This window comes from Gastrolobium bilobum, unplaced genomic scaffold, assembly GCF_033153095.1.
Source record: "Gastrolobium bilobum isolate Gb01-03AN ecotype WA unplaced genomic scaffold, APGP_CSIRO_Gbil_v1 utg7600, whole genome shotgun sequence".
NCBI lineage: Eukaryota > Viridiplantae > Streptophyta > Magnoliopsida > Fabales > Fabaceae > Gastrolobium > Gastrolobium bilobum.
Genome location: NW_026897674.1, coordinates 173,780 through 188,737, shown reverse-complemented (window position 1 = coordinate 188,737; position 14,958 = coordinate 173,780). Strand labels below are relative to the sequence as shown.

Genomic DNA, 14,958 nt, shown 5'->3' with positions numbered 1-14,958 from the left:
TCAAAGAGAGAAAAAAAGAAAAAGAAAATACAGAATATCCACTGCAGAAGCAGAAGGAACAAAAAGAAGTGGAAACAAAGCAATTCCAAAGTGCTAACACTAGCATCCACCTTCTATTGGCTGGCATTCACAAACTGAAGAGAAATTCGAGAGACCCAAGAAGAGATGTTTTGTTCTCTCTGGGTTTGCCCACAGAACAAAGGATTACTTTAGTTTTTTTGTTATCTCAAGGAGAGGCATGTGAGAGAGGAATTATGGTGTATTATATAGTAGAGGCAAATGTTGAAAAATGGAGTTGCTTAGAATATATAAAGAAGTGACAACCTTTTAATTACATTACGTAAGAGAGAGGGAAATATGGATCGAATTTGGGGTGTCAAAATCTGAGTCACTTATCAAATGGTAACTCAGTTGCCCTTACATAAATAACAGCCCTCTTTGGATATTCAGCCTCTTTGATATTCTTAATTTTAAGTTACAAGTTATTCACAAGTTAAAGTTAAAAAAACAAAAAACTTAAAAAAAGAAATTAAAAACTGTTTAGAAATTACATAAAAGTTTTAGCTTAAAAATTATTTAAAAGCACATATTTCAAGAAAATTATATCTCTCTCTATCTTTATCACTCTTCATTTAAAATAAAAGCACACAATTCAAGAAAAATAGATAAGAGCTTAAAAAAAGCTCCTCCTATGAGCTTTTTATTTTTCAGCTTTTTTCTTCATTATAAAAAAAAAAAGTTTTTCGTTATAAGAGTTTTTCCCAAAATCTGTTTGGCCTAGCTTATGCTTATAAGTAGCTTCTAGCTTAAAAAAGAAAGAATCCAAACAGGCACTAAGCATGTAAGGGTGATCTTTTTTTCAATATTATCTTTGAAAAAAGTTTAAAATTTTAATTTCGAGACCTGTTCCGAATCATAGCAAAGCGACGAACATATTAAAAAATCTCTAAAAAAAAAAATATGAGTTCCTTAGAAGAAAGAAGTGTTAATTTTTTTATATTATCTATTAATTTATCGATTATTCAATTTGTCCAATTCAAGTTGGGTAGGATTATAAGGGAGACAAATTCTTCTTACAAAATTTTGGTATAGCTACATTTCTAGGCACTCAAAGTAGAGACTATTGGTTAATTGGAACAACCCCTAACAATTGGTTCATATATTTGGTGCTAAACAAGAAATTAAAAGAAAGTGAAGAGGGAGGAAAAAAAAAGGGGGGGTAAGGGGAAGTGGGATAGATGTGTGTGAATGTGTGGGTCAGATGACTCAGATCTGCTCTGTGGTCATTTCCTAGCACTTCCATTTGGACAACACAACGTGGGTGGGTCTGTGGCTTGGACCTCTCTCCATGAGCATGTGGAGTTTGTCAGAGAGGGAAATAGAAAAAAAAGAAAACAAGTGAGGAAGTGGATTTTGTACCAAAAGCAAAGAAAATTGAAGAAAAGTGGATAGAGATATTCAGTGAAAGCCTGCAGGATCTAAAGCGCTTGTTCAACCATTCCCATACATATCCCACTTTACACGAAATTGCACTTTGATGGGTTCTCAGCTTTTTCTCCAAACTTGGGACCTGACCTCAAAATGGAGATGATATGATATTAGTTCACTTTGCCAATAAAAAAGCAAAACAGCCTTATATTGTTTTAGTAATGAAGCATTTATTACATGAATGTTACATTTTACCTTAGAGTTGGGGAATTGCATTTGCAGAATTGCAGTACACAGTACTGTACATAAACATGCCTATTGAATTCTATGAAAGGTAAATTATTTAACCTTACACGACAACCATTATAATAATGGGAATTGAAGAACATATTATAGGAAAAGGATTACTAATCGCTCTGTTCTGGTGTAGTTACCAACCTAGAAAGTAGCACAAGCCAATATGGTTGGTCTTGTGCTTTTTAGTTGATACATTTCAGCAGAAGAATGGTCCTGGTCCAATTTGTGTTGTCACAAGTATCATGCAAGGCCACACAGTTTACTAACTCTTGAATATGTTTGGACCATTAGCATTTCCAAAATAATTGATTGAAAATTAAGATCAAATCTTGAGGAAGTCCTTTTGGAAATTGTGTATTGTTTCCGCCGCAAAGTTTTGGCCTCTTGGCTTCCACTTTGCAGATGGTACTACGTTACAAGTGCAACATCGCTATCGATGGTTACTGCTTCGGTTAGATTTCACTTACGACTTACCTATGCATATTTTCCTATTGGCCTAGCTGTTAAAGAAGAGGAAAATGAAAACTATAGTGTGATAAAAACCAGGCTCAAGTTTCAGCAATGTAAATGTATTGAGTACAAAGATTCAAAATTTTCTTCCCCATGCTGCTGATTCAAATTTTATTTTCTATTATAAAACCAGAAAATACTTAGGTCTATAGCTACAAGAATTTAGCCCTTCACTAAGATAGATTACAACTAAATCAATGAAATGTTAATGTGTGATTATGCATCATCAAGATCTAAATCTGGGAGATACTATCCTTTAGTTTCTAAACTTGATAAGAAATCAAATGAGACGTATTTTCTTCACTTTTCTTAAAATACAACTTGCATTAATTAAGTGGCTTGTATACCTAACCTAAAAAAATATGTGTCAGCCATAATTATTTTGTTCCGTTCAGGATGGAACATTAGGATAGATTTTATATCCCATATAATTCAATCTATGATAGAGCTTCATAAAGTGTCTGAGAGAAAATTTAAATCGGTTTTTGTACGTGGAATTGGTATATTATATGTCAATACATGCATAATGTATCAGATAAAGAATATCAGTGTGAAATACATACCTTTTAATATTTGTAAGCTCCATGTTGTGCATCACAGTTGTCCAATCGACGGTTCTGACATTCTGTAAAATATACTAGAAATTCTTTTTTTCGAAACACAATACTAGAAATTCTTAAACTGCCTAATAAATGAGCAAAATATACTTGTATCATTCCTTTGATATTGCTAATTAAATGAAGGGCAATAATTGAAAGGGATTTGTTTTTTTTTTTCGGTAATATGGGATTTGTGTGTCTTACGTTGTAGAATATAATTTTATCTCTTATACACGTAAAAATATGTGAGACACATATTCTTTTCTCTTTCCCTTCTCTTCACACGATCTCATTCACTTTTATATGTGCATAGGAGATAAAATTATATTCTAAATATGAGAAACATTATTCCCTAATTGAAATCATATTAATCAGCTAGGCAAGTTTTAAGAATTCACCTCCTTTTCATGTACATTTATTTGTTTATTAGATTAACAAATTAAAAAAAAAATGATTCATCATGGTATTAAGAAATTATTTGTACTCAAGTGTGGTGGCTCAGTTGGTAGCATGTGGACTGAGTGGTGGGAGAGGATCTCAATTTGAATCCTACCAATACCATCTGAGGAGAGGCATAAGTACCGTAATCCTTGGACTCGCACCCGAACTCTGGATTAGTCCCATAAGCGGCTCAATGAGTCGAACCCGTGGGATACCAGGGGGTTCAGATTCGCCTCAAATAGATAATTAGGATCAGTTTAAAAAAAAAAAAATTATTTGATGATGAATTCTTGGCAGAAATTGTGGTCCTATAAAACACTAGCTGCTGAATAGACATTAATACTTGAGTGAAACTCTGCTCAAGCACCACAACAGTGATTTTTCTATTTGAGGTGATTTTTGCTTCTGATCTTTAAATTTTGTCGCCAGACAAAAGCTACTGCCTAAATATTCGTCTTACGTATGTAATGGTAAATTGGGCTAACAAATTGTCATTAGAGTGACTTATCGTTTTGGATTTTTAGTAATTGCATTCACCTAATTAACCAGTGACCTAATATGTTTGAGGTTTTGGACCAAGCATGAATGTAGAGAAACTACATAAGCTATATAGCTTCTGCACCGCTGAGTAGACTAAACCATAGTATATATTATATGTCCATGGACGGCATTGTCGTGTAAATTATAAATGCTACCATAATAAGTTTTAGCATCTAAATTAGCATTATAAATTAAAGGTAAGAGAGTAAGAGAGAAAATGTGGTTTTCCATGATTAGTTTAAGCCAGCTAGAAGAGCAATTTATAGTCATAATTTTGCACATAGTCGATGACCTAATAAATTAGGTTTAGTCATAATTTTGCACATTTTGGCAAACTTTTGCACGCTGTACTCCATGAAGGCAATAATTGTCCTCTTGAATCTTTTGACGATGTCTAAAATGAAGTTCATTAGCTGAAAAAAAAAAAGGAATTGATAATACAATAAGGGGGTGTTTGGTTCAAGTTTTTGGAAAGGATTACCGGTAATTCTTTTTTGGTAAATGTAATTACCACGTTTGGTAGAAGGAATAAATTACGATTCCCGGATATCCAAGGATTACCGGTAATTTGATTTATAAAGAAAAGTCACTATTCAGATTACCAAAAATAATATGATAATTCGGAATACCAATCAGAATACCAAGTAAAGGGAAAGCACAACAATAAATTTTGAGACAAAAATACCCCAATACACATAAAAATCTAGACCCAATCTATCAATTACAAAAGTAAAAATAGTTTGGGGTTATTTTTGTAAAATAACCTCATATTCCAAGTCATATTTCGTTCTAAACCAAATATGGAATCAGTAATTTTTACCCAGTATTCCCGGTAATATTTTGGCGAACCAAACACATCTTTCGTAAGATTCCAAGTAAACTCAATTTCTACTGAATTCCCATTAATCATGATTCCCGGTCACCAAAAAATTTCTCATGTACCAAACACACCCTAAGAGTTAGTTTTTTCCACGGTTATTGCAATAAGTTATCTACAGTAAATCTAATACGAAGTTATTTTGGTAGCGGAAATCATGATATTTTTGTAATTTTAATTTATTTCAGAGTTATTATAATCTTTATAATTATAATTATTTAATCTTTCAATTCCAAAACGATATCGTTTTGGGAGTAAATGCAGATTGCATTAATTGTAGAAATATTATTATGATACAATAAATATATTAGGTTATTTTGAACGATGAAAATTCAAAATTTCCCGTTCAGGCATATAGATGATGTAAATACAGATATGCCCATTAGATATTGTCATATCGCAACAAGCCAAGATGAAATATCATATGCTAGAGGATAGCTTATCAAAGTAAAAAAGCATACGAAGAACCGATTTAGTTAGTTAAACTAGTAATAAGCTAGGTGTGGCATGTGACACACTTTCATTGTCCTCGTGACAATGTCTAGGTTTCAATTTATGGTTAATTCAATATATGAGTAATTATTGTGTAATAAATTAATACACTATGATGATGTCATCGATGACCATGATTGTTCAATAGGTTTTAAGTATATATAATGGGATGATTTTTTCTGCAGTTACTACATATAAGTTATCTGCAGTAAATTCATTACAACGTCATTTTGGAGCAGAAATTATGATATTTTTGTAATTTAATTTATTTTAGGGTTATTATAATCTTTTTATAATTATAATTTTCTAATCTTCAATCCCAAAACGACATTATTTTAGAAGTAAATGCAGATAACTTATCCACATTAATTACAGAAATATTTTTCTGATATAAAATATGAGAAAATATTTTCTTCTTTTAAAAGAAGAAAATATTTCTTCTGCTAGTAACGTATGACATAAGATGGGTTTACAAAATAATGAATAGAAAAAAAAATTAAGATGAGACTCACTTATACTATGAATCACTAATAAAAAAACAAAATTTCTCCAAAAATAAAAATAAAAAATGATTGCCGATGTAATATCTTAGCAAAAATAGATAAGTCCAAAGTTCAACCATATAATTGGTTTAAAGATGCTGCAGTATGCCACCTGCATGGAAATTGGAAAGATCAAAATATTATTTGATTATTAATTGTTTCAGATACCTACCTAGAGAAAAGGGGATCGATGGTAATCAAAGGTTGAAGTGGAATTTTGAAAAGGGATATAACACGACCACATGGAAAAAGTGGAGCATCACGGGGTACCTTACTTTTTATTGGGTAAGATCTGACAATCGATCTCCATCATCTTAATTCCCAAACTAATATTCCAATAACCTTTAACCCCGTCATGCATATTTTCACATGATGTTTTTATCTAAAGTCTCCACCCATTACCATGTTCTTAATTCAGCAAAAATATTAGTTTTAAGTTAACAAGGAGAAATGGGTTGACTTAGCTGGTAAGTATATATATATTATGGGTTCGTTTAATCTTATGTTGCATGAGATATCTTCTCTCATGTTGTAAACACATATATGATAGGGCCCACCATTTAAAAAAAAAAGTTAAAAAGAGTGTCACAATTTTCGATAAGTGTGTTGGAGATAAACTACTCTTATGTTGCATAAGAGTAGTTTTTTCCATATGACAATAATCATTGTACTCCTATTTTCAAAATGTATATCAATTTGTTTTTTTTTTAAATATACCAATCTATTCTTATTTGATCAAAATTTAACTCATATTTATTCGAATAAATGATTTATAAAAACTAAAATTTGGCCAAATAAAGACATTAATATATAGGAGTAAGGAAATTCTAATTACCAAAAATTCTTACTACCCATCACATCATCATTGGATCAAAGAGAGAGAATGTTAAAAAAAAATTGAAGAGAGAGAAAATGTTAATCTAATGGTGATTAGATAGGTAGTAAGTTGGTAGTGGAAAATTTTGGTAGTAAGAATATCCCTCCTCAATATATAGTTTAAGAAGATATGTATAATTCAAGAAAAAAATAATAAATTACTTTTTTTGGGTACATATAATAAAAATTTAAAAATAAGGATAAAATGATCAAACAGTCTAATTATTTATAGTTGAAACTTGTATATGTCTTATTCTTATTAAAATATATTAATAAATAGGAACAATATCAAGTATCTTAATATATATCTAATCCAATATAAAGTAAAATAACCAACAAAATCAGAACAGTTGGTAGTTGGGTGGGTCCCATAAGCATAGTGTCAAGGATTTGATTACTGATCATGTGTATGAAAAAAACTTTATTGACAGAGGCAAAATTCACTTCGGTGATTTCTATATCTCAAAGAATTAATCTTCGACTGTCGGCAAAGGATATTTTGAGGAAACTCAAAAAAAAAAAAAAAAAAAAAAATACACAATATTTTTTCCACTTTATTTTAACATACAAATTAATCATTATACTATATATCGGTTGTAGCAAATAATCATTAAAAATAAATTAAATCAACATAAAATATCAATTTTTGTTTCAATTATATTAAGAAGTTCTCAATAAAATATAAACTGTTCTTATAGAGTAATGTCACGATTAACTGAAGTAAAAAAAAAAAACATTTATTTCTTTTCCGTTTTACAATTAAAACTGATTAAACATTGCTACCCAAAAAAACTTATTAAACGAGTTTCTATATAAAGATTTATTAAACAACTGAATAATGTACTGGTGAAGTCAAGATTTATATGTTAAAAATATAATGAGTAGTTAAGTGAAGAAATAAATTAATTTAACAATGAAAAAAATAGACTTATTTTTTATAATTGATAGTACTGTAAATGATTAACTCATTAAGAAAACTGAAATATATTTTTCAACTTTTTATCAATTTAAAAAAAAAAACATAGAGAATCACAATGAGGGAAAGAAAACGATCTTAAGAAAAAGGAAATTCAAAAGGGAGCTAAAACTAGAATCTTATTCACATTCAAAGGAGTGCCCAGAAGGGTCCCAAGGTGGTATGACCGTTAAAAAAGGGACAGACCACGTTAAAGAGGCATATTGAAACTTTTTTATTCTATCTTATCCTTTTATCATAAGTCACATGAGAAGACAGCCTTTCAAATCTTATGTGTAAGTTTCTGTGTGTAGTAGATAGAATATCCAACCCGCTTAACAATATTAAGTATTAACACTAACTTGATTCTTTTTTTCTTCTTTGGCGGGGTACAACTTTGAATTAGAAGTCATAATACTTGTTCCCTTTCACTTTCATTAGACAATTCCAATAATTGAATCATACCTTTTCTCTTTCCTAATATTTTAAGGGAATTAAGATGAAGAGAAGGAACTTGACAAGTGATAAAATACATAGCTAAATAATCATACGTGGGACATTGTGGACCTGGCTAATTGATCACTTGCAGACGCAAAACTTCAGAATTTTGTGTCTTCTTTTTTAATACAAAAAATAACAAGAGCATAAAGTTGATATCAATAAAAAGCGGCACGTGTACTAAGCGTTATTTATAATACATATAATTTATTTCTGTGTAACGCAATCTATCAGAAAGAATATTTCAAAAATAAATAATACAGTTCATAACAATTTGTTAATAACAAAAAAGTCAAAAATAATACTTAATAGACAGGTCATTAGAACCAAAAAATGCTCAGTGTCACATGCCCCATCTTAGGAGAGTATATTTTTGACTCAAAATAAGACGATTCCATTGTGTGTGTGTTATTTTGTCAATAAGAAATTCAATTGCTTGCAGGCGCATACCTCAATATATAAGTCCAATTCTAAACAATTGATACAGCAAACTCCATTATGCGACTTTATATATGCACACACACATACACTTACTTATGACGTTCAATGTTTCCTGTTCGATAAATTTAAAGGTTAAGATCCTATTTCTAAGCCTTCTAAACATTGACCTGATTATTCTTCCAAGGCTTATCTACAATGGTATCAACAACTGCTATAACTTCACTTATATACCCGAGTTTAAATGCTGTTATTTCTTAATCTTTTGTGCAACCCACTTGGTTTTTTAAAGTTAGATAAAGTTCATATTTCTTTAACCATGCCGTCAACTACTTCTGCAAAGTTATTATTGTGTGTTACAATAATTGTATCAAAACGGATATTCCTAGGGTATTTTTATTTTTATTTTATTTTTTGTAAACAATAAGGCGCTAGATTAACTTCTTTAACCACAATTGTCTTGGAAAGTATGAAAATTGAAAAATCTTTACCTATTTTGCACTACATCGAGGCTCCGATGTAGTTGTTCTAACTGTTTATTTTATTCGGACCATATAAATATCAGCACAATAATATCGTTAATTGATGTCACAAAATAATATTTCAGAAAATTTTAAATTGATTACCAACACCGCCTATTACAATTCTTTTCTATTATATATAAGAAAATCATTGCACTAGAAAACTTTTGCCCACCCCCCAAACAAAATTTTATGTATCCCAAAACTAGAACAAACGCATACCGATGCCAGCCTTGAAAAACATTATTATGTGGTTATGTGTATAAGCGAACAATAATTAGAGAAGTATATGAGATGTGTTACATTCAGACTCATTAATCATACTCACATTTATAGTGAAACTCTCCCTGTCCAATTGCTTATCTTCAACAATGTCTCCAATTGATTTTAAAAAACCATTTCACATGTATAGAAAGGCTGAAGGTTTGCTATCAATTTCGGTCTATTCCATGTGGACCAAAAGAAACTTTAAGCCCAGAATCGATTGTAAAGGATCATATTAATGTTCATCAAAACAAAAAGGAACCCCAACATTTGGTCCATAAAGGATACTTCAGCCCTTATACATTTAGTCCATAAAAAAAACAGTAAACCATAATCAAAATAGGATAGTTAAATATTGTTCATAAATGACAATACTTTCTAAAGGAATCCTCAACAACCATATTAGAAATATAAAAAGTACATCATATTGAAGTTCAACAATGACGGGCGGAAAGACTATCAATTACCTTGACATAAAATTTCCAAGATTGACTTCTTTTAGTGACACGTTCTTGACCAAATTGGTGTTGCTCAACGTACTTGAGCATATTTTCAACATTTGCCAATCCATAAAGATACAGTCGCAGATCACCTCCAGCAGCTGTCATAAATCACTAGTCAACACTACAAACCCAATTCAACAAGAAAACATAAAAAAAGGAGTACTCACTAGTCACCATTACATACCCTTCAACAAGAAAACAAATGGTCCATTAATGTATTTTGTGGTTGAAAAATTATAAATGCACCAAAAAAAATACCATATATACACTGGACAAAGCTTTGATGCATCAGAAATATCCAATTTGATACATTTTTTTTTTTCACATTTGATAAAAATTTCACTTTATAAAATAAAAAAATTCCGCCACATTAAAAAAGTTTCTTCTTTTGAAAAAAAGATGTACTCAGTTGGATACATATGATGCACCAAAGATTTATTCATATACACGATTATACAAGGATATGTCATATATATATATATATATATATATATATATATAGCTAGGTTCTACAAAATTTGTTTTGCCTTCCTCAAGTATACAAGAGAGCAATAAAAAACGGGTGCCTAGTCCAATAGCAAAATCTGGCCAAGCCTCAAGCAAACCCTTATAAATATGAATGCTGGAAGGTCCTTTTGTACCATACCTAGTGAATTGTCGCTCTGATTCTGAAAACGGAATGTATGCGGAAAAATTGAGTTGTGTGGCTAAAAAATTTATGAAAACATTCAACAGCAAGTTAGGAAATGAAACCGTTATGTGCTGCTGCTGCTATGGATAGAAAGAAAGAAAAAGTTAGTTTATTTACAGGATTAAGCAATGCTTTGTACGGAGAATCATCCAACAGCAATGTATTTGATTCATTATAGTATCCCTTCTCCCATGGAAGATTAGGATCTTGCTTCTCCCAAATTTTCCTTAAATCCTTAAAAACCAGGGGCTTGTGTTTGTTTTCAAGAGTTTTGAAACTTGTTGCAGTACAATGAGAAAGATCCTGCCAAAATGAAGAATATGTAGAATGAGATAGAAGAAGTAACCAATTTGGCTTGCAAGTTGATGCATTTTCAAATAAAGTAGCAAGATCACTAAGGAATAGAACTATAGAAGTAGAACTGATCAAAACCGGGATAATCCCTGTTCCTTAACATTGAAATAAGTATGAAAAACACTATCAAATACATGACAAAAACAACTCAAAACAATGACAGCTATTACTCCACATACATGAATAAGTACTTTATCCATAATTTACTAGAACAGTTTCTCTGGAGGAAAAATTATTTGAAAATGAGGAACAAGAAAAAGTTTAACATTTTGGAAATCAAAGAAAACGGATAAAGTCCTTACCCAACAAAAAAGCAACCTGTGTTTCATTTTTCCCATCAAATAATCAATGACTGCGTCGATATTTTTCCTACACAAATCATAAAACCCAAACGTTAATATGCTACACCAGAAGTTATTAAGTGACATTTTATAAAAGATGTTTGAAGAGTACTTGGTTCTTGAAGACCACACACCCACTTCAAATTTCTCAAAGCAGAAGTTCAGAAACTCAAGATAAAAAGGCCTCTTGAATACTGAAATGAAACACAATAATCCATTTAGTAAACAATGAATAAAAGGCATATATAGACCATTGCACCAAAGGCTCACCCAGTGAAATATTACAAAACACAATCTTTTCTTACTTGCTCGCCCCACTATGATTGCATCTGCTTTATGAGACTTTGGAGGGGGGAAAACTATGTCCGCAAGAAGCCCATTTACATCAAGAACAAGAAGCTTTTTCTTCAAACTTACAACCGGTTTTTCAATTGAAGAAATTCGCAGAGTTTTTGACTTATCTTCTTCATTCATGACAGAAATAGATAACTTGATCATTTCATCAGCACAAGTAGAAACTTGTTTGTCACTATATGTTTCATCTGCTATAGTTGCCTCAGTATCCTTTGTGTTTTGGATACTTTTCTTTGGAATGTTGCAGACTAGTTTTTTGCTTTGCTCTGCGTGAGGTTAAAGAACAAGTCATGGATACAATTCTAAAACAGAAGCATAAATGGACAAGGAATCAAAAAAATTGAACAGGTCAAAATTGTAACATAAAAGTCATGACTAATATAAGAATTTTAGCGAGTTTGCTACAAGAACAGCTACAACAATATACAGCTGCTAAGAAAAAACACCAGAAAGGAAATTCGGATTAAGCAAATACCCATGAGATAAACAAAGCCTCCAAAATATTATGCAACTTTTGTTTCTATACAATGGTGATTAAATTCCTCACCACTTTCAACACTTTATATAGGAAACACCTTGTTAAATTAGAAACGCATGGACAGACTTTAAAACTGAAAAAGTGCGTGGAATAAATGCAATTAGGTGAATAAACATGCAATTAAATAAAGAAGAAGTAGGTAGAATAAATGTTATTAACTTAGATAAAGAGAAGGCTTTTCAGCTTTCAGGTTGTTGGTTTCCCTTTTGGAATAGTTTGAGAAGTGGAAAATGGTTCACAAACAACAAAGCGGGCAATTGAAAAGTTTAGAGCCCATAAAATAAAAGCCTGAGACAAAGATTTAAAAACTTCATAAAAAGAAAAAAAAATAATTAAGAAAAGAAAGTCTAATTTAAAATCTTTTTCAAATTACAAGACCATTTATTTCTAAATTTTTTATTAAAAAAAAAATCATTTATTTCCTTTAGTTTATGTTCAAGAATATTTTGATCTTGGAATTAATAAAAAAGTTTTGAGAAAAATTTAACAAGAAAGACTAAAACAAAGACTTTAAAAAGTTTAGAAATATTATTCTATCCTAGTGATAGAAATGTCTGGGACTAATGAGTTTATCTTGGATGACTTTCTCAAGTATCTATGGAACATATACCTTTAAGGGTAGCAGATCATTGTGTACAAGAGAATACTGGTGTAGCCAAAAGAGTAAGTGTCATACCTGTAGCCAAGGGGGTGGTGTGTGTGTGTGCACAGTAACAAAAAGTAGAGAGAGTAAGTGTCATATTTATGCGTTTTATATTTTATTTATAGAATTTAATTGTGGACAATGAAATTTTGGACCTTTAATGATTTTTTTACATGATTCATTGCCGTCGCACTAAGATTAATATCAATTAAAAAAAAATTCCTTAATTTCTTTTATTTTCCTCTTTCCTGTTGCTCTTATTGGGCCTTCTTGAACGTGAGCCTTTATGATGAGCTCATATCAAATCTCATTATATGTATTTAAAGTTTGAAATTAAAGTACAAAAAAAATAAGGAAATAAATCTTATGTGAAAAAAAAAAATGATATGGTCATGTGAGAATATCACAACCATATAATGATGAATCAACATTTATGATTTTGTAACTACCTATTTCAATATTTTTTCTCTCTTTTTATTTATTATCATTGATTCACCTTTGTATGATTATGATTTCTCAAATAACCGTATCATTTTTTTTCACATGAATAGATACATATTCAAAAATTATACATCGAACGGAGTGAATTGAGGTTTTTCCTTAAAAGAAGCAATTACGTATGAGAAAAATGTTTGTCATTTTAAATGATATAACACTCTGTCTTTTTAAGAGAGAGACAGACACAGAAAAAAAATTATTTAAATTTTAAATTAAAAAAAACCACTCACTTTCTCTCTCCCATGATTTTCATTTTTATGTGTCTATCTCTCTCCTAAAATGACATAACTTATATCATTTAAAATGACAAACAGCAAACCCATTACATATTTACATTGATCAATTCCAATTTCATAACTAAATAACAGCAAAAAAATTACTTTTTTTTTAGAGATCATGATTGGCGTCTATAAAAAATATAACCTATAGTTAATTGATTAATATACATGTGTCATTGTTATTTGGTGCGCTTAAAATGTACCGGCACCAAAAAGTAATTATCACATTGCAAAAATAGAAGTAATAACATTTTAGGGTTTTATAACTCTATTGTCATTGCAAAAAAAACCTTCCGCAACAACACTAGGATATGGTTCTATATCCTAATGTGTTTTTTTTTTATTTAAAAAATAAACAAATGGAATCCATTTACTTGTGTCTACTGCGACCAATAAAATTTTGCAGTAACTGCAGAAACACAAGTCCAACATTTTAATGTGAAAAAATTTGCAGGGAAATAAATCACAGGATTTTTATCGACTAATTAACTATAATAAGTACAAAATACACATTAATCCAAACCATTATCAAATTAATAAAAATAAAATAAATGAGTAAGAAAATCATAAAAAAGTCCAAATTGGAATTCAGATTTATTACTCTATAAAGTTCCAAATTATAAAATGGCAATTGGACACAACCAACCATGTTATTAATGGATATTAATCGAACAAATTACATATATATATATATATATATATATATATATATATATATATATATGGGATAGGATCAACTTACACCGGTGTAAGAATAATAAATCTTACACCAAATCTTAACCGTTGATTTCCGTGCATCTAATGGTTGAGATTTATTGGGAATTAGGAGTTTGCATTTATTATTTAATATGACACAACAAAGTTTTTTACAAATACAACATTAAAGCCTATATAAAAATAGAAGTTTGCATTTATCATTTAACATGACACAACAAAGTTTCTTATAAACACAACATTTTGTGAGGCTCACACTTTTTGAAGCCTATTTATAACTAACAACATGTTATGGCTTAATGGTTGGTGACGAAACTATACAAGTGGAGCGGCCAGATTTGACACCCAACACATTTAACCAATCGCACCGGCCGATTCAATCCGGTTGTAACAACACTCGGGTACGAAGCAGTGTGTTGGTCTGACCATGAATTTAAGATAGGTGAATTGACTTTTATAAAAATAATTTATTAATTAAAATTAACTCAAAGCAATAAATCAAGATAAGAATAGAGAGTATTAACACAATAGTTTTGTTTCCTAGTCTACTCTTTATGTAAATTTTCAACTGATATCCTAGTTTCCCAGTACAAAATCTTAATCCTTTAGAATTTCGAAACTCTATCACACAAGGGTTCTCAAGTTACTCTCAATTTTCAAAAAAAAAAAAAATAGACATCCTGGTATCCCAGTTTTCCAGCACAAGAATTGGTATCCAAGTTTCCCAGTATAGACCTTCAAAAAGGTAAGAAAAAATTTACAATTA

General features: G+C 30.4%; 1 protein-coding gene across 1 annotated transcript; it reads right to left on the bottom strand.

Moving 5' to 3' along the window:
• Positions 1–9,499: 9,499 nt before the first annotated feature.
• On the bottom strand, positions 9,500–12,000 carry LOC133309242 (uncharacterized). Its single transcript, XM_061509998.1, has 7 exons — positions 11,997–12,000; positions 11,473–11,787; positions 11,280–11,361; positions 11,129–11,195; positions 10,590–10,775; positions 10,428–10,488; positions 9,500–9,879 (listed from the first exon to the last, which is right to left on the bottom strand). Exons 1-7 carry the CDS (start codon positions 11,998–12,000, stop codon positions 9,713–9,715), a joined length of 882 nt encoding a protein of 293 aa, XP_061365982.1. The 3' UTR covers positions 9,500–9,712.
• Positions 12,001–14,958: the final 2,958 nt, after the last annotated feature.

Coding starts and splice junctions, on each gene's coding strand:
- LOC133309242 (XM_061509998.1), bottom strand. Junction 11,196..11,279: donor GTGTGGTCTTCAAGAACCAA/GTACTCTTCAAA, acceptor TGATTTGTGTAG/GAAAAATATCGACGCAGTCA. Junction 10,489..10,589: donor ACAAAGCATTGCTTAATCCT/GTAAATAAACTA, acceptor TAAATTTTTTAG/CCACACAACTCAATTTTTCC.